Below are 23,729 nucleotides of genomic sequence, written 5' to 3' on the forward strand. Positions count from 1 at the left end.
AGTCTGGCACCGTTTATCCTCCGCTCCGCGAGCGGACACCTGAACGCTGCTTGCAGCGTTCGGGTGTCCGCCTGGCCGTGCGGAAGCAAACGGATTCGTCCAGACTTACAAAGTTGACACAATAAGGCTCAATTTTCAAACGGATCCGTCCCCCAATGACTTTCAATGTAAAGTTAAAACGGATCCGTTTGCATTATCATGAACAAAAAAAAAATAAAAAAAAATCTAAGCGTTTGCATTATAGGAGCGGATCCGTCTGTGCAGATACCAGACGGACCCGCTCTGAACGCAAGTGTGAAAGTAGCCTAAGTCACAACAGTAGACAATCACAGTCTGCTTAAACTAATAACACACAAAGAATTATATGTTACCATGTTTTTATTGAACACACCATGTAAACATTCACAGTGCAGGTGGAAAAAGTATGTGAACCCTTGGATTTAATAACTGGTTGAACCTCCTTTGGCAGCAATAACTTCAACCAAACGTTTCCTGTAGTTGCAGATCGGACGTGCACAACGGTCAGGAGTAATTCTTGACCATTCCTCTTTACAGAGCTGTTCAGCAATATTCTTGGGATGTCTGGTGTGAATCGCTTTCTTGAGGTCATGCCACAGCATCTCAATCGGGTTGAGGTCAGGACTCTGACTGGGCCACTCCAGAAGGCGTATTTTCTTCTGTTGATTTACCTCTATGCTTTGGGTTGTTGTCTTGTTGCAACACCCATCTTCTGTTGAGCTTCAGCTGGTGGACAAATGGCTTTAAGTTCTCCTGCAAAATGTCTTGATAAACTTGGGAATTCATGTTTCCTTCAATGATAGCAATCCGTCCAGGACCTGACGCAGCAAAGCAGCCCCAAACCATGATGCCCCCACCACCATACTTCATAGTTGGGATGAGGTTTTGATGTTGGTGTGCTGTGCCTCTTTTTCTCCACACATAGTGTTGTGTGTTTCTTCCAAACAACTCAACTTTGGTTTCAAATGTGCACACAATATTTTGCCAGTACTGCAGTGGAACATCCAGGTGCTCTTGTGCAAACTGTAAACGTGCAGCAATGTTTTTTTTGAAAAGCAGTGGCTTTCTCTGTTGTAGCCTCGCATGAAATCCATTCTTGTTTAGTGTTTTACGTATCGTAGATTCGCTAACAGGGATGTTAGCATATGCCAGAGACTTTTGTAAGTCTTTAGCTGACACTCTAGGATTCTTCTTCACCTCATTGAGCAGTCTGCTCTGTGCTCTTGCAGTCATCTTTACAGGACGGCCACTCCTAGGGAGAGTAGCAGCAGTGCTGAACTTTCTCCATTTATAGACAATTTGTCTTACCGTGGACTGATGAACAGCAAGGCTTTTGGAGATACTTTTATAACCCTTTCCAGCTTTATGCAAGTCAAGAATTCTTAATCGTAGGTCTTCTGAGAGCTCTTTTGTGCGAGGCATCATTCACATCAGGCAATGCTTCTTGTGAAAAGCAAACCCAGAACTGGTGTGTGTTTTTTATAGGGCAGGGCAGCTGTAACCAACACCTCCAATCTCATCTCATTGATTGGACTCCAGTTGGCTGACACCTAGGGATTCACATACTTTTTCCACCTGCACTGTGAATGTTTACATGGTGGGTTCAATAAAAACATGGTAACATTTAATTCTTTGTGTGTTATTAGTTTAAGCAGACTGTGATTGTCTATTGTTGTGACTTAGATGAAGATCAGATCATATTTTATGACTAATTTGTGCAGAAATCCACATCATTCCAAAGGGTTCACATACTTTTTCTTGCAACTGTAACACCCATTATCTTGCCCCAACTACAGGATTCTGTATTCACTGACTAATATGCTCTCATAAGTGAAAAATACATATAAGCCTATGTTAAAAACCAACAATATGATAAACCCATAAATGATTACCAGACCACTTACAAATCAATATCAATTTATTACATGATTTCCAAAAACATATATGACATACATGATTAAAAAGGGGTATGGGTGCAGGGAAAGGCGACATCATCTGGAGGAAGAACACAGTGAATACAGAGTTCATGTATACGTCCATGTACTTAAATACAATAAAGAGGAAGTGCAAACATATGACATAACAGTCAATTGGACAGAGAACAATTACCCATGCTATGCTCCCTTCGTCTGGGGTGGCGTCATCTCTGGGGGACACAGACTAAATACATCGACCAACCAATCACCATGAATCCAGCTATTATCATAATCTATAAAACCTGTGGCTCTATGCGGTCCTAATTGCAGACACGCCAGGAGACGCTAGAAAGTCACATAATTGCGCAAATCAAGTGATTGAGTCACGTGATCACTTCCGTGAACACGTGATGATGACGTCGGCATGGGATTGCGACACACAGTATCGCGAGACCATGCCCATGACATCAGCAGTTACTGTCACCGCCAGATCTCTGAGAAGTTCTGACAGACGTTCTTCAGTACCTCCTGCATGATGTTCTTTTGTTTTGGTTTCGCTTTGACATCTCTTCTCCCTCTCCCAGCTGTCATCTATTAGCAGTGATTGCCTCCCTTTATATCTCCTCCCATACTGCCTCACTTTGCGGTTTATACTACTTCCTGGATTGTGCTCACTGCTAGAAGTTGCAACTGCTGGTTCCTCAGATAAGTCTATTCCTTTACTTGTGTTTTCCTGTTGGATTGATTCTAGGTGACCCTGACTCCCTCCGTATTAAGTGCAGGGAGCCAGTGGTCGTGTCCCCTCACTATTATAGGGTTTCCAGGTGTCACTCAGTCTAGGTACGTGGACATGCAATTTTCTATCATAGAGATCTTTGCATGGGCTGAGCAGTCAGGGAGAGCTCTAGGGCTTTTATAGGGCTCACCCTTTTGTTCCTTAGTTTGGGATCAAGTCAGTTGCGATCAAGTCAGGGAAAGAAAGAAGAAAAGGGGGGGGGGGGGCAGCCGCCCTAGAGTTAAATGGATGAATAAGAAACATGATTGTTATAAGAATAATAAAATGAACTCTGTATCCGCTGTGTTCTTCCTCCAGATGATGTTGCCTTTTCCCTGCACCCATACCCCTTTTTAATCATGTATGTCATATATGTTTTTGTGAATCATGTAATAAATTGATATCGATTTATAAGCGCTCTGGTAATCATTTATGGTTTCTCATACAAATACCATGTGGTGTTCTCGAAATGTGAAATAAGTTTGGCTATTCATAAATAAAGACCATTTAAAAAAAAAAAAATGGGTCAAATTTTCTTTATCTGACAAAGTGAAAATCCAGTCCATATTCAACAGGAATGTTATTTTAGCCTGGACAAAAGGGATAGAATGTTTTTCTGAGTCTAGCCATCGATTTATTTATTTTATATAGCGCTACTATATTTCGCAGCGCTTTACAGACATTATCATCCAACTGTCCCCAATGGGGCTCACAATCTAAGGTCCCTATCAGTATGTCTTTGGAGATGTAAAATAATCTTTCTAGTAGCAGCCGCCCAGGTATGTAACAAGAGCTTTATCTTGTATAGGGAGATATTGCTGTTCACATGTAATATGTTAAAAATAGCCCACTGAGGAGTAGCAGTGAAGGTAATATTGTAACATAGTACATAAGGCCGAAAAAATACATTTGTCCATCCAGTTCGGTCTGTTATCCTGCAAGTTGATCCAGAGGAAGGCAAAAAAAAAACAACTGTGAGGTAGAAGCCAATTTTCTCCACTTTAGGGGAATAAAAAATTCCTTCCCGACTCCAATCAGACAATCAGAATAACTCCCTGGATCAACGACCCCTCTAGTAGCTATAGCCTGTAATATTATTACGCTCCAGAAATACATCCAGGCCCCTCTTGAATTCCTTTATTGTACTCACCATCACCACCTCCTCAGGCAGAGAGTTCCATAGTCTTACTGCTCTTACCGTAAAGAATCCTTTTCTACGTTTGTGTACAAACCTTCTTTCCTCCAGACGCAGATGATGTCCCCTCGTCACAGTCACAGTCCTGGGGATAAATAGATGATGGGATAGATCTCTGTACTGACCCCTGATATATTTATACATATTAATTAGATCTCCCCTCAGTCGTCTTTTTTCTAAAGTGAATAACCCGTAATTTTGATAATCTTTCAGGGTACTGTAGTTGCCCCATTCCAGTTATTACTTTAGTTGCCCTCCTCTGGACCTTCTCCAGCTCTGCTATGTCTGCCTTGTTTACAGAAGCCCAGAACTGTACACAGTACTCCATGTGTGGTCTGACTAGCGATTTGTCAAGTGGTAGGACTATGTTCTTATCACTGGCATCTATGCCCCTTCTGATGCAACCCATTATCTTATTGGCCTTGGCAGCAGCTGTCTGACACTGGTTTTTGCAGCGTAGTTTGCTGTTTATTAAAATTCCTAGATCCTTTTCCATGTCAGTGTTCCCGAGTGTTTTATCATTTAGTATGTACGGGTGACTTGCATTATTCCTTCCCATGTGCACAACTTTACATTTGTCAGTGTTAAACCTCATCTGCCACTTCTCTGCCCAAGCCTCCAATCTATCCAGATCCCTCTGTAGTAGTATACTGTCCTCTTCAGTGTTAATTACTTTACACAGTTTAGTGTCATCAGCGAAAATTGATACTTTACTATGCAACCCTTCTAAAAGATCATTAATAAATATACTGAAGAGAATAGGGCCCAATACTGACCCCTGAGGTACCCCACTAGTGACAGTGACCCAATCTGAGTATGTACCGTTAATAACCACCCTCTGTTTTCTATCATTGAGCCAGTTACTTACCCACTTACAGACGTTTTCTCCCAGTCCAAGCATTCTCATTTTATATACTAACCTTTTATGTGGTACAGTGTCAAATGCTTTGGAGAAGTCCAGATATACGACATCCATTGATTCGCCGCTGTCCAGTCTAGAACTTACCTCCTCATAGAAACTGATTAAATTAGTTTGGCATGACCGATCCCTCACGAAGCCATGCTGATATGGTGTTATTTGCTTATTTCCGTTGAGATGCTCTAAGATAGCATCTCTCAGAAAACCTTCAAACTGTTAACCCACAACAGATGTTAAACTTACCGGCCTATAGTTTCCAGGCTCTGTTTTTGGACCCTTTTTGAATATTGGCACCACATTTGCCATGCGCCAAACCTGTGGGACATTCCCTGTCAGTATAGAGTCCGCAAATATCAGAAATAAGGGTCTGGCTATGACATTACTTAATTCCCTTAGGACACGTGCGGTGTATGCCATCCGATCCTGGCGATTTGTCTATTTTAATCTTTTTAAGTCGCTGATGTACTTCTTCCTGGGTCAGACAGGACACTTTTAATGGAGAATTTATTTTTACACTCTGCATGTCATCTGACAGTTTAATTTTCCTCAGTGAATACATTGGAGAAATTTTTTTTTAACAGCTTTGCTTTCTCCTCGTCGCTCTCTGCGACTCCCCCCTCATTACTTTTTAAAGGGCCGACACCTTCAGATTTATACTTTTTAACATTTATATAATTGAAGGACATTTTAGGGTTAGTTTTACTCTCTTTGGCAATTAATCTCTCGGTCTCTAGTTTGGCAGCTTATATTTGTTTTTTACATGTTCTATTTTTTTCCTTATAGTTTTTCAGTGCTTCCAGGCTACACTCCTGTTTTCTTTTTGTCATTTATTGCTTTCTTTACAGTTCTATTTATCCACATTGGTTTCTTTTTGTTCGTTAATCTTTTCTTCCCATACGGTATGTACCTCTCACAATGAGATTTTAGGATGTTTTTAACCCCTTAGGGACGCATGACGTATCGGTACGGCATGTTTCCCCGAGTCCTTAAGGACCCATGACGTACCGGAACGTCATGTGTTGTTCCGATCACTGCCGCTCGGCTGCCTGCTCAAATCATTGCGCAGGCACTTCGGCTAAATGCGCGGGGGGGTCCCGTGACCCCCCATGTCGGCGATTGCAACAAACCGCAGGTCAATTCAGACCTGCGGTTTGCTGCGCTTTCTACAGTTTCTGATCCGCGGGGATCAGAAACTTTTATATGCCTAAATGATATATGTGTCACCCCGCCTGCACCCCTGAATGATGATATGGCGGCGGGAGGTGCAGGGGGGGTGTTGAAGGCGGTGCGAGAGGCGGGCGGTGCGGCAGGTGGGATCGCGATCCCCCGCCCGCCTCCCCTTGAATAATCGTTGGTGTCTAGTGGGTATACCAGGGTGTCAGCACATTGCTGACACCCTGGTATAAACGGCTGACATCTGTGATGCGATGTCAGCCGTTTAACCCTTTCCATACCGCAGTCCGTACGGACCGCGGTATGGAAAAGGACAGGTTAAAAGTCGGGAGCTCCCTCCCTCTCCCATCGGGGGGCTGCTGTGCCTTTGCAGCCCCCCCGACAGGATGGGGTGACAGAGGGAGGGAGCCCCAGTCCTTACCCTTCCCCGTCTGCGCAGTTGTGGCCACAACTGAGCAGACGGGGAAGGTTCTCATGGCAACAGGACGCCTTCTCAGGCATCCTGCTGTCCACGGTGCTGAACAGATCTGTGCTAAAGGCATAGATCTGTTCAGACAAAGTGTAAGTAAAATACAGTACAAAACACTATATAGTGTACTGTACTGTATTATACAGACATCAGACCCACTAGATCTTCAAGAACCAAGTGGGTCTGGGTCAAAAAAAAGTAAAAAAAAGTGAAAAAAAAAGTAAAAATCAAAAAACACATTTATCACTGATTAAAAATGAAAATAATAAAATTCCCTACACGTTTGGTATCGCCGTGTCCGTAACGACCTGATCTATAAAACAGTCATGTTACTTTACCCGAACGGTAAACATGGCGTAAAAATAAAAAATAAAAAACTATGATGAAATTGAAATTTTGCCCACCTTACCTCCGAAAAAAGGTAATAAAAGTGATCAAAAAAGTTGCATGTACGCCAAAATTGTAACAATCAAACCGTCATCTCATCCCGCAAAAATCATACCCTACCCAAGATAATCGCCCAAAAACTGAAAAAACTATGGCTCTTAGACTATGGAAACACTAAAACATGATTTTTTTTTTTCAGAAATGAAATCGTGTAAAACTTATATAAATAAATAAAAAATATACATATTAGGTATCGCCGCATCCGTATCGACCGGCTCTATAAAGATATCACATGACCTAACCCCTCATGTGACCACCGTAAAAAAATAAAAATAAAAACGGTGTAAAAAAAGCCATTTTTTGTCATCTTATGACACAAAAAGTGTGATAGCAAGCGTTAAAAAAGTCATATGCACCCCAAAATAGTGCCAATCAAACAGTCATCTCATTCGCAAAAAATGAGACCCTACTTAAGATAATCGCCCAAAAACTGAAAAAACTATGGCTCTTAGACTATGGAGACACTAAAACTTTTTTTTGTTTTGAAAATGAAATCATTGTGTAAAACTTACATAAATAAAAAAAATTGTATACATATTAGGTATCGACGCGTCTGTGACAACCTGCTCTATAAAATTACCACATGATCTAACCTGTCAGATGAATGTTGTAAATAACAAAAAAAAAAAAACGGTGCCAAAAAAGCTATTTCTTGTTACCTTGCCGCACAAAAAGTGTAATATAGAGCAACCAAAAATCATATGTACCCTAAACTAGTACCAACAAAACTGCCACCCTATCCCGCAGTTTCTAAAATGGGGTCACTTTTTTGGAGTTTCTACTCTAGGGGTGCATCAGGGGGGCTTCAAATGGGACATGGTGTCAAAAAAAACAGTCCAGCAAAATCTGCCTTCCAAAAACCGTATGGCATTCCCTTCCTTCTGCGCCCTGCCGTGTGCCCGTACAGCAGTTTACGACCACATATGGGGTGTTTCTGTAAATTACAGAATCAGGGCCATAAATAATGAGTTTTGTTTGGCTGTTAACCCTTGCTTTGTAACTGAAAAAAAAAATTAAAATGGAAAATCTGCCAAAAAAGTGAAATTTTGAAATTGTATCTCTATTTTCCATTAAATCTTGCGCAACACCTAAAGGGTTAACAAAGTTTGTAAAATCTGTTTTGAATACCTTGAGGGGTGTAGTTTCTTAGATGGGGTCACTTTTATGGAGTTTCTACTCTAGGGGTGCATCAGGGGGGCTTCAAATGGGAAATGGTGTAAATAAACCAGTCCAGCAAAATCTGCCTTCTAAAAACCAAACGGCGCACCTTTCACTCTACGCCCCGCTGTGTGGCCGTACAGTAGTTTACGGCCACATATGGGGTGTTTCTGTAAACGGCAGAGTCAGGGCAATAAAGATACAGTCTTGTTTGGCTGTTAACCCTTTCTTTGTTAGTGGAAAAAATGGGTTAAAATAGAAAATTAGGCAAAAAAAATGAAATTCTCAAATTTCATCCCCATTTGCCAATAACTCTTGTGCAACACCTAAAGGGTTAATGAAGTTTTTAAAATCTGTTTTGAATACCTTGAGGGGTGTAGTTTATAGAATGGTGTCATTTTTGGGTGGTTTCTATTATGTAAGCCTCGCAAAGTGACTTCAGAGCTGTAGTGGTCCCTAAAAATTGGGTTTTTGTAAATTTCTGAAAAATTTCAAGATTTGCTTCTAAACTTCTAAGCCTTGTAACATCCCTAAAAAATAAAATATCATTCCCAAAATAATTCAAACATGAAGTAGACATATGGGGAATGTAAAGTCATCACAATTTTTGGGGGTATTACTATGTATTACAGAAGTAGAGAAACTGAAACTTTGAATTTTGCTAATTTTTCCAAATTTTTGGTAAATTTGGTATTTTTTTAATGCAAAAAAAAATAAAAATTTTGACTTCATTTTACCAGTGTCATGAAGTACAATATGTGACGAAAAAACTATCTCAGAATGGCCTGGATAAGTCAAAGCGTTTTAAAGTTATCAGCACTTAAAGTGACACTGGTCAGAATTGCAAAAAGTCCTTAACCACCTGCCATCTGGGCCATTTGCCCCCTTCCTGACCAGGCCAAATTTTGCAAAACTGACATATCTCACTTTATGTGGTAATAACTTTGGAACGCCTTTATTTATCCAAGTCATTCAGAGATTGTTTTCTCGTGACACATTGTACTTCATGATAGTCATAAATTTGAGTCAAAATATTTCACCTTTATTTATGAAAAAATCCCAAATTTACCCAAAAATTTGAAAAATTCGCAATTTTCAAAATTTCTATTTCTCTGCTTTTAAAACAGAAAGTGATACCTCATAAAATATTTATTATTTAACATTCCCCATATGTCTACTTTATGTTGGCATCATTTTGGAAATGTCATTTTATTTTTTTAGGACGTTAGAAGGCTTAGAAGTTTAGAAGCAATTCTTCAAATTTTTAAGAAAATTGCCAAAACCCACTTTTTAAGGACCAGTTCAGGTCTGAAGTCACTTTGTGGGGCCTACATAGTGGATACCCCCATAAATGACCCCATTGTAGAAACTACACCCCTCAAGGTATTCAAAACCGATTTTACAAACTTTGTTAACCCTTTAGGCGTTCCACAAGAATTAAAGGAAAATGGAGATCAAATTTTTAAATTTCACTTTTTTGGCAGATTTTCCATTTTAATCAATTTTTTTCTTTAACACATCGATGGTTAACAGCCAAACAAAACTCAATATTTAATACCCAGATTCTGCGGTTTACAGAAACACCCCACATGTGGTCATAAACTGCTGCATGGGCACACGGCAGGGCGCAGAAGAAAAGGAACTCCACATGGTTTTTAGATGCCATGTCCCATTTGAAGCCCCCTGATGCACCCTTACAGTAGAAACTCCCAAGAAGTGACCCCATTTTGGAAACTAGGGGATAAGGTGCCAGTTTATTAGTACTATTTTTGGGTACATATGATTTTTTGATCATTCATTATAACACTTTATGGGGCAAGGTGACCAAAAAATTGGTTGTTTTAGCACAGTTTCTATTTATTTATTTTTACAGCGTTCACCTGAGGGGTTCAGTCAAGTGACATTTTTATAGAGCAGATTGTTACGGACGTGGCGATACCTAATATGTATACTTTTTCTCATTTATTAAAGTTTTACACAATAGCATTTTTAAAACAAAAAAATTATGTTTTAATGTGTCCATGTTCTGAGAGCTATAGTTTTTTTATTTTTTGAGAGATTTTCTTATGTAGGGGCTCATTTTTTGCGGGATGAGGTGACAGTTTTATTGGTACTATTTTGTGGGACATACGCGTTTTTGCGTTTTTGATCACTTGGTGTTGCACCTTTTGTGATGCAAGGTGACAAAAATTGCTTGTTTTGACACAGTTTTTTTTTTTTTTTTTACGGTGTTCACCCGAGGGATTAGGTCATGTGATATTTTTATAGAGCTGGTTTTTACGGACGCGGCAATACCTAATATGTATACTTTTTTTTCTATTTTTAACTTTTTTTTTTCATTCCTTAACTTTTTTTTTTTACATGTGAAACTTTTTTTTATTTTTTTATTTTCAACCTTTTATTTTTATTTTTTTTATTTTACACTTTTCGTCCCCCATAAGGTCATACAAGACCTCTGGGGGACATTTGCTTCACTTTTTTTTTTTTTTTTTCACTGTTGATTTCTCCTGTAACTGGGGCTGACATAGTAGCCCCAGTTACAGGACAAATACACCCGTAGAGAGGCTGTACAGCAGCAATCCAGCGCTGTACAGCCTCAGAGCAGGGCTGATCGAGGTCTCTGAGAGACCTCACACAGCTCCTGCACACTCCGGTCACGGCGGTCACATGACCGCCGGGCCGGAACAGGAAGCGCACAGCTCGGTGAGCGCTGTGTCTGCAGCGATCCGGAAGGCAGGGACACCTGGGCACTGTCCCTGCCTTGTCTTAGGCTGGGTTCACACTTGAGCGTTTTACAGCGCGTTCAAACGCGCTGTAAAACGCTCAACACATGAAAACCAATGCTTCCCTATGGCCCTGGTTCTCACTTGAGCGTTTTACAGCGCTGAAAAACGCGCTGTAAAACGCCCTACGCTCAAACAAGTACTTGAGCTTCTTTGGGGCGTTTTGACGCGCGTTTGTGGCCATAGGACATTGCAGTCAATCACACAAACGCGCGTCAAACGCGCATATCAAAGACGCTCAGGTCTGAACCCAGCCTTAGGGTTGCCCTGCTGTCACGGACAGCGGGCAACCCGATCAGCAGCTGCAGAACCCGATCAGCAGCTGCTATTTCTGAAAGGACGTTCTAAAACGTGCTTTCAGAAATAGACGTCCACCCATAGGACGTTTATATCCTATGGGCGGACGTAAAGCGGTTAAGGTGAAATAGGGCTGAGTCCTTAAGGGGTTAAAGAGATCCCATTTTGTGGCTGTATTTTTATTTTTGAGGACTTTGTCCCAGTTAGTTAGGCCTATGGCCTCTCTTAGTTAGCTAAATTTAGCTTTTTTGAAGTTTGGTATTTTTGTTCCTCCCTGTAGAAATGCTCTTTTGAATGATAATTGGAAGGTTATTACTTTATGGTCACTATTTCCCAGGTGTCCCCCAACCTGCACGTCTGTTGTTCTGTCAGGCCTATTGGTTAATACTAAGTCCAGTATGGCCGTCCCTCTAGTCGGGTCCTGAACCAGTAGGGAGAGGTAATTGTCTTTGGTTATTGCCAAGAACCTGTTTCCCTTATGAGATATACAAGTTTCAGTTTCCCAGTCTATATCTAGTTGAAGTGCCCCATAATAACCACCTCATAATGATTTGTCGCCTTGTCTATCTCGTTTAGTAGTAGATTTTCTGTGGACTCTGGTATATTAGGTGGTTTATAGTAAACTCCTATTAGTAATTTATTGTTGTTTTTAGCTCCATGTATCTCTACCCACAGTGACTCCACATGTTCATGTCCCTCACTTCTATATCTTCACGGAGTGTGGGCTTTAGACAAGACTTTACATAAAGGCAAACTCCTCCCCCTCTCCGGTTTTGACGATCCTTTCTAAACAGACTGTAACCTTGTACATTTACTGCCCAGTCATAGCTATCTTCCAGCCATGTCTCAGTTATTCCCACTATATCATAGTTCTCCTCACACATCACCAATTCCAGCTCCCCAGTTTTATTAGTCAGGCTTCTGGCATTAGTATACATACAGTACATTTGAGAGGTTTATGTATATTTTTTACCCTACACCTTTCCTTCTGAACTGTTCTAGTCCTTCCTTCCATTCCTTCCCCAGTCCCACTACCTTGCCCCAGGTCTCTATCTGCACCATCTTCCCCTCCTATAGTGTAATTTCCCTCCCCCCAGTCCCTAGTTTAAACACTCCTCCAACCTTCTAGCCATCTTTCTCCCCAGCACAGCTGCCCCTTCCCCATTGAGGTGCAGCCCATCCCTACAATAGAGCCTGTAGCCGATAGAGAAGTTGGCCCAGTTCTCCAGGAACCCAAACCCCTCCTTCCTACAACAGTTCTTGAGCCACTTGTTAATCTCCCACTGCCTTTCTTGCGTGGCTCGTGGTACAGGCAGTATTTCGGAAAATACTACTTTCGAGGTCCTTGCCCTAAGCTTTTTTAAGGACTCTCCACCTACCTCTAACTTTGTCATTGGTTCCGATATGGACCATGACCGCTGGATCTTCTCCAGCCCCTCCCAGTAATCTGTCAACCCGATCCGCGATGTGTCGAACTCTAGAGCCAGAAAGACAGCACACTGTTCGGCGATCACGGTCTTTGTGACAGATTTCCCTATCTGTTCCCCTAATAATGGAGTCTCCCACTACCAGCACCTGTCAGGCCTGCCCTGCTCTCCTTGTTTCCCGCTTACCGGAGCTGACATTCCCCTGACTGGCAGAGGAAGTGTCCGGCTGCAGCAGTACTGTCCCTGGACTGACATCCCCCTCATCTGCCAAACGTGCAAACTTGTTGGGGTGTGTCAGATCAGGGCTAGCCTCCCTGGCACTCTTCCCTCGACCCCGCTTTCTAACTGTTACCCAGCTAGCTACCTCACTTTCCTCAGCCTCCTCTCTGTCACCCTCCCCCTCGTCTACCCCAAAGAGTGCTTGCTCAGTGAGAAGCAAACTCTTTTGCAAATTGTCAATGCCTCTCAGTGTTCCAACTTGCCCATTTAGAGACTGTATTTGCGATTCCAAACTGGTAATTAGCTCACATCTTGAACAAAGATATACACCCTCGAACGGCAGTTCCAGGACTGCATACATTATGCAAGATGTGCACTGGACTGCGTTGTCAATTGTGCAACACATACTAAATGGGGATTACAACAGTAAAAAAGTAAAACAGTAAATATGATTTAGAATTAGACCCTGTCTGCTGTAGTTGAAGGACTACCTAGAATTAAGCCAACAACACACAAGGAAATTATATCCAACCTTAGTTTCCAACTCCTTTTCTTAAACTCCTTTTTTTTTTTTTACTCCACTTAATAAGAAGCCCACTTAGTAGAGCAAGAGCAGGGAGCGTTCAGTGGTTCAATTTATAGCACCTGATTGCCCAGGCCACTCCCCTTAATCAAGCAGAGAAAAAAAAAATGGGTTTAAATGGCAACACCCAGTAAGTTAGTACGTGGGATCGCACCTTGTGCCCGTCAACCCTTGAGAGCAGTACTATTGTAACAGAAAGCAGAACATACTGTAAAGCAGATTCAATGACCAAAGTTCAAGATAGGCAAGTAAAGCAAAACAAATAAAGTAGTAACTTTACACCAAAAGTCACATGTGACCCTGCCGTTCAAGTAGTTGCAGTAAGAGAGGTGCATGTAGCTTGACCTGGAGCATGAATGTTGGCTAAAGCCTTCTGGGGATCACTGAACATCCAAGTTTTGTCGCCCATGGAGAATCGGAGAGTAGCAGGATATTGGAGACTAAAATGGATAGATTTGTCCAACAGAAGTTTACAAACAGTGTTAAAGGCTCTTCGATTTTCCGCCACTGCTGAGGAAAAGTCCTGGAATAGTAGAAGCTTGGAATTCTCATAGCGAACTGTAGAAGCTTGGCAATAGGCAGCCATGATTCTAAGTTTATCCTGATAGTTGAGGATCCGAAAAATAACAGGTATTGGTCTAGAGTAGTGGTCGGCAAGCCGCGGCTCGCGAGCCACATGCGGCTCTTTTTATCCTTTAATGCGGCTCTTTGGTGAGGGCTGGCGGGTGGGCGGCCGCGCAGCCATATCGCACCGCTCAAGCTTGCAAAATGTCCGTCATGCGCCTCCTGCCCCGTCTGTCTGCTCCTTCCACTTTATGAATGAAGCAGGCAGGCGGGGCAGGAGGCGCATGACGGAGGGTGAGATGCAGTGGCGTAGCTACAGGGGTCGCAGCGGTCGCAATTGCGACCGGGCCCCTGAGCCAGGGGGGCCCACGGCCCCCCCACCGCCTCCTATTCAAAATGTGATCTAATAGTGCCGGGGGCAGTGCGCACGGCGCAGCCCAGTAGGCAGCTCACGTGTGTCAGAGGAGAGTGAGGAGGAGCCGCCCGGAGGCGTGGTTTCCGTGCATCTCCGGATCCCTCCCAGTCAGACACTCAGAAGCAGCAGGCGGCAGTGACTGTGTGGACGTGCGGTGAGTTTTGAATAGCCTCTGGCCGGGCCCTCTACAGTACTTTATAATACAGATGAAGGTCACAGTCAATGGGGAGGTGTGGAGACTAACGTCGGGGGAAGTTTTAGTAAACAGGGATGAATTGGGATTAATGACTGAACTGTGCTGAGGGAAAATAGCCCTCAAAAATGAACATAGGCTCTGAGGGAAAATGTTCTGTGAGCTGTGGAAAATTTTCTTCAAAAATAAAAGTTAAAAAATAATAACCAATGACTATGAGTCTTAAGCAATATGTCCGCCATTACTGCGCGCAAAAAAGTGGTCACCCTCCTTTCCAAGAACACCGAATGGCAAATATCAAATGCCGCTTTCCTGAGTGCCCCCGTGGGCTTCATGTATTTCATGTGCCTCCTCCCTTCCCCCCACTAATACATTACTTTACTTACTGGAGGGCACTTATTAGGGATATCTGTGGAGGGCACTTATGGGGGATATCTGTGGAGGGCACTTATGGGGGATATACCTCCACAGATATCCCCCATAAGTGCGCCCTCCACAGATATCCCCCATAAGTGCGTCATCCACAGATATCCCTCATAAGTGCGTCATCCACAGATATCCCCCATAAGTGCGTCATCCACAGATATCCCCCATAAGTGCGTCATCCATATCCCCCATAAGTGCGTCATCCACAGATATCCCCCATAAGTGCGTCATCCACAGATATCCCCCATAAGTGCGTCATCCACAGATATCCCCCATAAGTGCGTCATCCACAGATATCCCCCATAAGTGCGTCATCCACAGATATCCCCCATAAGTGCGTCATCCACAGATATCCCCCATAAGTGCGTCATCCACAGATATCCCCCATAAGTGCGTCATCCACAGATATCCCCCATAAGTGCGTCATCCACAGATATCCCCCATAAGTGCGTCATCCACAGATATCCCCCATAAGTGCGTCATCCACAGATATCCCCCATAAGTGCGTCATCCACAGATATCCCCCATAAGTGCGTCATCCACAGATATCCCCCATAGGTGCATAATCCACAGATATCCCCCATAAGTGCGTCATCCACAGATATCCCCCATAAGTGCGTCATCCACAGATATCCCCCATAAGTGCGTCATCCACAGATATCCCCCATAAGTGCGTCATCCACAGATATCCCCCATAAGTGCGTCATCCACAGATATCCCCCATAAGTGCGCCCTCCACAGATATCCCCCATAAGTGCGCTCTCCACAGATATCCCCCATAAGTGCGCCCTCCACAGATATCCCCCATAAGTGCGCCCTCCACAGATATCCCCCATAAGTGCGCCATCCACAGATATCTCCCATAAGTGCGCCATCCACAGATATCCCCCATAAGTGCGTCATCCACAGATATCCCCCATAAGTGCGTCATCCACAGATATCCCCCATAAGTGCGTCATCCACAGATATCCCCCATAAGTGCGTCATCCACAGATATCCCCCATAAGTGCGTTTAATAAAAGTAAAAAAATGATAAAGATAAAATGAAATAATAATCAAGATCCAAATAAAAGAAAGTACATATAAAAGTATGTAAAAACACACTCTGGGCTCATGCCCACGAATGTAAGGGGCACTGTGCCTGTGCTCTGGACCGCAAATAGCGGTCCGTCCGCAATGCACGGACACAGACCATGGGGCAGCTGCATGAGGATTGCGGACCCATTCACTTGAATGGGGTTCGCGATCCGCATCCGACTGCCCGCACCGCAAAAAAGTAGCGCATGCTGAAGTGAATGGGTCCATGATGCGGGCTGCACACGGAATGGGTCCAGGATCAGGGATATGAGTGCTACAGTGTGCTCCCGTGGTGCTTCTGGCTGTGCCTCCGCACCGCGAAAAAGTAGTGCATGCGCTACTTTTTTGCGGTGCGGAGGCACAGCCAGAAGCACCACAGAAGCACTCTGTAGCACTCATATTCCGGATCCTGGACCCATTGAAGTGAATGGGTCCTTGATGCGGGCTGCACACGGCCAGTGCCCGTGTATTGCGGACCCGCCGTATGCGACCTGCAATATGGCAATGGCGGGCACACGGTCGTGTGCATGAGCCCTAATAGTCCTCACTGGTACTGTTGACTCAATATTTTAGGTTTTAAAAATGTGGCTCTCCAAAGAAATTTCAATCGTGGTTTTGGCGGTATTTGGCTCAGTTGAAAAAAAAGGTTGCCCACCACTGGTCTAGAGGAGCTGTCAGCACGTGGAGGGCCCACTCTGTCAGCGTGCGCCACTGGTATTTTGTATGTGGAGTCCCCCAACTTTAATTCCTGGGGTTCATTGGGACCTGCTGTTTCAGGTACTCCAATAAGGCGCAACTTGTTACGCCGGGATCGATTTTCTAAATCGTCCACCTTGTTTTGCATAGTAATGAGCAGTTGCTCATTTTCTTCCAATTGTTTGCGTCAAGAATGGACTATGTCCTCCAAATCAGAAACTCGCTGCTCGACTTTTGTTAGGCGGGTGTTGTGGGCAGTTACTTGAGAAACAATAAGGTCTAATGAGGACTGGAAGGCTGCCAATCTAGTATCAATGGTTGGACACCTTTGAGGTATCCATAATAGGGTCTGCGGACATATATACTGGAGAGGATGGGGTTTGACTGCGAGTCAGGGTTCTGGATCCCTTATTAGCAGCAGCACTTTTCCCCATAAACTTATCCATGGGATAGCCAAAGAGTATTCACTGTATTGGTCGAGCTTCAGTGTAGGAAAACCAGCGGTGTCACACTAGCAATTACATTACATGAGGAACAAAACAAAAGTTCCTAAAGAGAAGTAATGAGGAGCTGAGTATGTGAAGTTTATAGCAGATGTGGATTTCTACCCTCAATATGAAGATCCAGTGTTGGACAATGCAATGAAGTAATGCAGGCTTCTGTGTAGATAGTAGCCTAGCAATATGAGGGTTTATATGATCAGACAGATAATCAGAGAAAGCTTATGCAGCCCCACCGGTCCAGTGGTAAACTTCAATGGTGCAGGATCTGCTTTTACAGCGACAGTATAACATGGGTATAGGGTAGCCTGTGACTATGATCTAAGGCAGATGAGGCAGAGACCCAACATGCAGCGCTGGAGCAGGAGCAGCCCTCCGTGTCCGAGCACTGTAATTAATGGCGCAAAATTGATGGTGCGCCTGTCAGGATGTCCATCAAGCAAATAAAGGTGTTATATAACCCTATATTCCCCTGCAAGCTCACCCGGTCCAGTGGCACAGCCGGAGGAAGGTGGCCATCCTGTGGCCGTGTAGGCACAGCAGCGCTATGTGCTGTGTGTTGCCGCCACGAGGCAATGGCGGACGGGTCGGCGCAGGCCGCAGTGATGAAGGTGGTCTCTGGGGCTTCGGAGGGTGAAGGAGGACCGGGCTGGATGGTTCTGGCCCTTGTCCTTGCCTTATCTGGATAGTGGCCTCCTTCATTACCCGACAGGGTGAGTGGTAGGGCAGCCTCTACTGACCGGTGAATACGAAGCTCATCTAAGATGCGGCCATCACGCTGCGCCGCCTCCTGGAAGCCGTCATTGAAGTTTTGTAAAGAAAGTAAACGAGACATTGTATAAAATATACAACCAGTAGTCTTTTTTGCTGAAACTAGTAAAACTCTTTAATACTGCAAGAGAAAAAATAAAAATAAAAAAATATATATATATATTTTTTTTAAATCAAGGCTGTTTTGAATTATCCCCTGATTATGTGGGAGGATTCCCTGGCAAACTGGGAGTAGCATGAACAACAGGTGTCCAAGATTTGGGAAGCAATTAAAGGAATGGATAAAAATGGAGGCAGAGCAGGCAGACACTTGACCACTGAGGAAGGGAGAGTGAATCTACCCGTAACGCGTATGGTGAAGCAAGTGATGTACCTGCATTGAAAAGCCTCCGATAATACTGTATGGCCATACAGAAGAATATTTCTACAGTAAAGGATTAACTATTCTTATCGTCGAAAGCTGCACCAAAGGAAATTGCGGAACAGAGTGGCAACTCCTGCGATCTTTGGAACTCCCGCGAAATTTAAACCAGCTTGCTGTATGGAGCGACTGAATAAGCCGGCAAATATTTAAAGCTCCATTGAAGCAATAGGGAGACAGCAGACGCTAGACGGTAAGCCAAACATCGATTTAAAGTTTTCTTCAATCCAAAGCTCATATCGAGCTTAAAAGGATATGCTATAAGAGACTTTTCACATTATCAGGATTCCTGTGGACACTTTATGAACATATTGCGCTCCCAGTGAATACACCTACAGCATTTTCAGTGACATTCAGTTTCCCAAATTGGGATAGAGCGCTAGAAGATAATACCCCCTCTTCTCAAATAACAACATATACTTGAAGTTTTTTGGTGTGATATATATTATTGAATTTATCGACACTATTGAGTCATATGAATATAGTGTCGATCATATCTACCACAATATATGTGACTGTAATGTTGTATATTATTGCTACATTGTTCTTATAAATTTTATTACTTGTATTTTATGGGGATTTAATAAATATTTTCTGCACATGTCAATCTGGTTGCCAAGTGTATGAGTGCTCGCTCATTATTCTATTACTACAAAACTCTTTAATAGCTAATTGATAAATTCTGATAAATTAACATTTTGTGAGGATACAACTGGTTCACTTGTTCTGCATTTTACTATGTACAGTAATGTTTCCATATTCAGTTCATGATTTGAGTTCTATCATAGAATAATTAAATAAATAATAATAATAATCGATAATGATTATTACTGCAATAGTAAGGAACATTTCTCATTATTATTTACAATCCATTAGTTATATATATGGAACATTTTATGCTTAAAACATCAATAAGTTTTTTAGCCATGAATGATACTTATAGATAAGGTATGTTACCTGTTAATCTTGTCCAAATGTTCAGAAAGAATAAATGGGTGATTATCATCGGCAGTACTCTGGGCAGAAAACAGATAAAGTACATTCATAAGTTTTATCCTACAGGGCTGTGATGGCTAACCTTTGGCACTTCAGCTGTGGTAAAACTATGACTCCCAAGATGTACACTTCCTTGGCTGAACTCCATAAAAAAGAATGGAGCATGCTAGGAGTCGTAGTTTCACCACAGCTGGCGTGCCGGAGGTTAGTCATCACTGCGGGTGATAATCTTTAAAAAGTCAAATATATTTCAAACGTATTTTCTAAATGAAATACTAAACTTAAATAATACCTTTATCTCCTAGAAACTGCATGCACTAAAATAATCTTTCCTGTAAAACTTCCCAATAATATTAAGTAGGGATGAGCGAACCCGAACTGTATAGTTCGGGTTCGTACCGAATTTTGGGGTGTTCGTAACACGGACCCGAACATTGACGTAAAAATTCGGGTTCGGGTTCATTGTTCGGCGATTTCTATGGCGCATTTTAAAAGCCTGCAAAGCAGCCAATCAACAAGCGTCATACTACTTGCCCCAAGAGGCCATCACAGCCATGCCTACTATTGGCATGGCTGTGATTGGCCAGTGCAGCATGTGACCCAGCCTCTATTTAAGCTGGAGTCACGTAGCGCCGCACGTCACTCTGCTCTGATTAGTGTAGGGAGAGGATGCAGCTGCTGTTAGGGCGAGATTATGTAGGGATTAACTCAACAAAAACACTTAATGAAGTGATCGATCTACAGCTGTGAATTATTCAACTTCTGCTAGTTAATTGCTCACTGTTTTTAGGCTGCCCAGAGCATTTTTCTGTCACTTTTTTCTGGGGTGATCGCGGCCATTTTGTGTCTTGTGGTGCGCCAGCACAAGCTGCCACCAAGTCCATTTAACCATCAATAGTATTTTTTTTTTTTTTTTTTTTTTGCTATATCCTACATCAGGGGCTTGGCTGTGCTTATTGTCACCCCTAGAAACTCAGGATAGAATTTTCTATATTTTATTGAGGGGTGAAATTCACTTGCAAGAATAGCAATCCCCTAAATCTGGTGGTGTTCCAGCTGTGGCTAACCAAGTGTAATACTGTCTGCTGTCTGGCAAAGGATATATTTTTTTCTGGGGTGAAATTCAATTGCCAAAATAGCAATACCCTAAATCTGGTGTTCCAGCTGTGGCAGGACAAGTTTTATAGTGTCTGTCAAAGCATAGTTTTTGTTCTGGGTTGAAATTCAATTCCCAAAATAGCAATAGCCTAAATCAGTGGTTTCTGCTGTTGCAGGCCAAGTGTAAATCTGTCCGTAAAAGGGTATATTACACTCAGCGTGCAGCTCCAAGTGTATTTTTTTCCGTAAAAGGGTATATTACACAAAGTGTTAAATTACAATTGCTGAAAGCATAAGCCTTTAAATTTGCACGCACTATTGTGCATCTCATAGTGTATTTCTGTCCGTAAAAGGGTATATTACACTCAAGGTGTAAATTCAAGTGCTGATAGGGTCATCCTCAATAACTTCACACGCTACCGTGCATCTCCAAGTGTATTTCTTTCCGTTAAAGTGTATATTACAATAAGTGTTAAAATACAAGTGCTCAAAGCTTAATCCTATATATTTTTTTCACACACTACTGTGAATCTCCAAGTGTAATTCTGTCCGTAAAAGGATACCTTTCATCCAGGGCCTAAATACTAGGCCTACAATTGATATTCCCCTAAATCTGTGGTTACTGCTGTGCCTGTATTAGTGTAATACGGTACATAAATAGATAGCCAGATAGTGTTAGGTGCCTGTAAAAAAAGGCCTGAATTTGAATTCAATACATTGGGCCAAATAATTTTTTTCTTATTGTGGTGAACGGTAACAATGAGGAAAACATCTAGTAAGGGACGCGGAAGCGGACATGGTCGTGGTGGTGTTAGTGGACCCTCTGGTGCTGGGAGAGGACGTGACCGTTCTGCCACAGCCACACGTCCTAGTGAACCAACTACCTCAGGTCCCAGTACCCGCCAGAATTTACAGCAATATTTGGTGGGGCCCAATGCCGTTCTAAGGATGGTAAGGCCTGAGCAGGTACAGGCATTAGTCAATTGGGTGTCCGACAGTGGATCCAGCACGTTCTCATTATCTCCCACCCAGTCTTCTGCAGAAAGCGCACAGATGGCGCCTGAAAACCAAGCCCATCAGTCTGTCACATCACCCCCATGCATATCAGGGAAACTGTCTGAGCCTCAAGTTATGCAGCAGTCTTTTATGCTGTTTGAAGACTCTGCTGGCAGTGTTTCCCAAGGGCATCCACCTAGCCCTTCCCCAGCGGTGGAAGACATAGAATGCACTGACGCACAACCACTTATGTTTCCTGATGATGAGGACATGGGAATACCACCTCAGCACGTCTATGATGATGACGAAACACAGGTGCCAACTGCTGCGTCTTTCTGCAGTGTGCAGACTGAACAGGAGGTCAGGGATCAAGACTGGGTGGAAGACGATTCAGGGGACGATGAGGTCATAGACCCCACATGGAATGAAGGTCGTGCCACTGACTTTCAGAATTCAGAAGAAGAGGCAGTGGTGAGACCAAGCCAACAGCGTAGCAAAAGAGGGAGCAGGGGGCAAAAGCAGAACACCCGCCGCCAAGAGAGTTTGCCTGCTACTGGCCACCGCCACCTGGGATTGAGCACCCCAAAGGCAGCTTCAAGGAGTTCCCTGGAGTGGCAGTTCTTCAAACAATGTGCTGACGACAAGACCCGAGTTGTTTGCACGCTGTGCCATCAGAGCCTGAAGCGAGGCATTAACGTTCTGAACCTTAGCACAACCTGCATGACCAGGCATCTGCATGCAAAGCATGAACTGCAGTGGAGTAAACACCTTAAAAACAAGGAACTCACTCAGGCTCCCCCTGCTACCTCTTCTGCTGCTGCCTCGGCCTCTTCCTCCGCCTCGGGAGGAACGTTGACACCTGCCGCCCAGCAAAGAGAGGATGTACCACCAACACCACCACCTCCGTCACCAAGCATCTCCACCATGTCACACGGCAGCGTTCAGCTCTCCATCTCACAAACATTTGAGAGAAAGCGTAAATTCCCACCTAGCCACCCTCGATCCCTGGCCCTGAATGCCAGCATTTCTAAACTACTGGCCTATGAAATGCTGTCATTCAGGCTGGTGGACACAGACAGCTTCAAACAGCTCATGTCGCTTGCTGTCCCACAGTATGTTGTTCCCAGCTGCCACTACTTCTCCAAGAGAGCTGTACCTTCCCTGCACAACCAAGTATCCGATAAAATCAAGTGTGCACTGTGCAACGCCATCTGTGGCAAGGTCCACCTAACCACAGATACGTGGACCAGTAAGCACGGCCAGGGACACTATATCTCCCTAACTGCACACTGGGTAAATGTAGTGGCGGCTGGGGCCCAGGCGGAGAGTTCTTTGGCGCACGTCCTTCTGCCACCAAGGATCGCAGGGCAACATTCTTTGCCTCCTGTAGCCTCCTCCTCCTACTTGGCTTCCTCCTCCTCTTCTTCCACCTGCTCATCCAGTCAGCCACACACCTTCACCACCAACTTCAGCACAGCCCAGGGTAAACATCAGCAGGCCATTCTGAAACTCATATGTTTGGGGGACAGGCTCCACACCGCGCAGGAGTTGTGGCGGGGTATTGAACAACAGACCGACGAGTGGTTGCTGCCGGTGAGCCTCAAGCCCGGCCTGGTGGTGTGCGATAATGGGCGAAATCTCGTCGCAGCTCTGGGACTAGGCGGTTTGACGCACATCCCTTGCCTGGCGCATGTGCTGAATTTGGTGGTGCAGAAGTTCATTCACAACTACCCCGACATGTCAGAGCTGTTGCATAAAGTGCGCTTCCGTCGTTCACATCCTGCCGCTGCTCGCCTGTCTGTGCTACAGCGTAACTTCGGCCTTCCCGCTCACCGCCTCATATGCGACGTGCCCACCAGGTGAAACTCCACCTTGCACATGCTGGACAGACTGTGCGAGCAGCAGCAGGCCATAGTGGAGTTTCAGCTGCAGCACGCACGGGTCAGTCGCACTGCGGAACAGCACCACTTCACCACCAATGATTGGGCCTCCATGCGAGACCTGTGTGCCCTGTTGCGCTGTTTCGAGTACTCCACCAACATGGCCAGTGGCGATGACGCCGTTATCAGCGTTACAATACCACTTCTATGTCTCCTTGAGAAAACACTGATGATGGAAGAGGAGGTGGCCTAGGAGGAGGAAGAGGGGTCATTTTTAGCACTTTCAGGCCAGTCTCTTAGAAGTGACTCAGAGGAAG

At 43.9% G+C, this 23,729-nt stretch overlaps 1 protein-coding gene across 2 annotated transcripts in view; it reads right to left on the bottom strand.

The window, feature by feature from the left end:
- HIBCH (3-hydroxyisobutyryl-CoA hydrolase) overlaps positions 1 to 23,729 on the bottom strand; it is a 516,160-nt gene that overhangs the window by 177,537 nt on the left and 314,894 nt on the right. For both annotated transcript variants that reach the window (XM_040440248.1, XM_040440247.1), the window contains exon 10: positions 19,400 to 19,458. In XM_040440248.1, coding sequence (XP_040296182.1) covers positions 19,400 to 19,458 — 59 coding nt within the window. The remainder of the gene's footprint in view (positions 1 to 19,399; positions 19,459 to 23,729) is intronic.

The sequence above is a fragment of the Bufo bufo genome, chromosome 7 (genome assembly GCF_905171765.1).
Source record: "Bufo bufo chromosome 7, aBufBuf1.1, whole genome shotgun sequence".
NCBI lineage: Eukaryota > Metazoa > Chordata > Amphibia > Anura > Bufonidae > Bufo > Bufo bufo.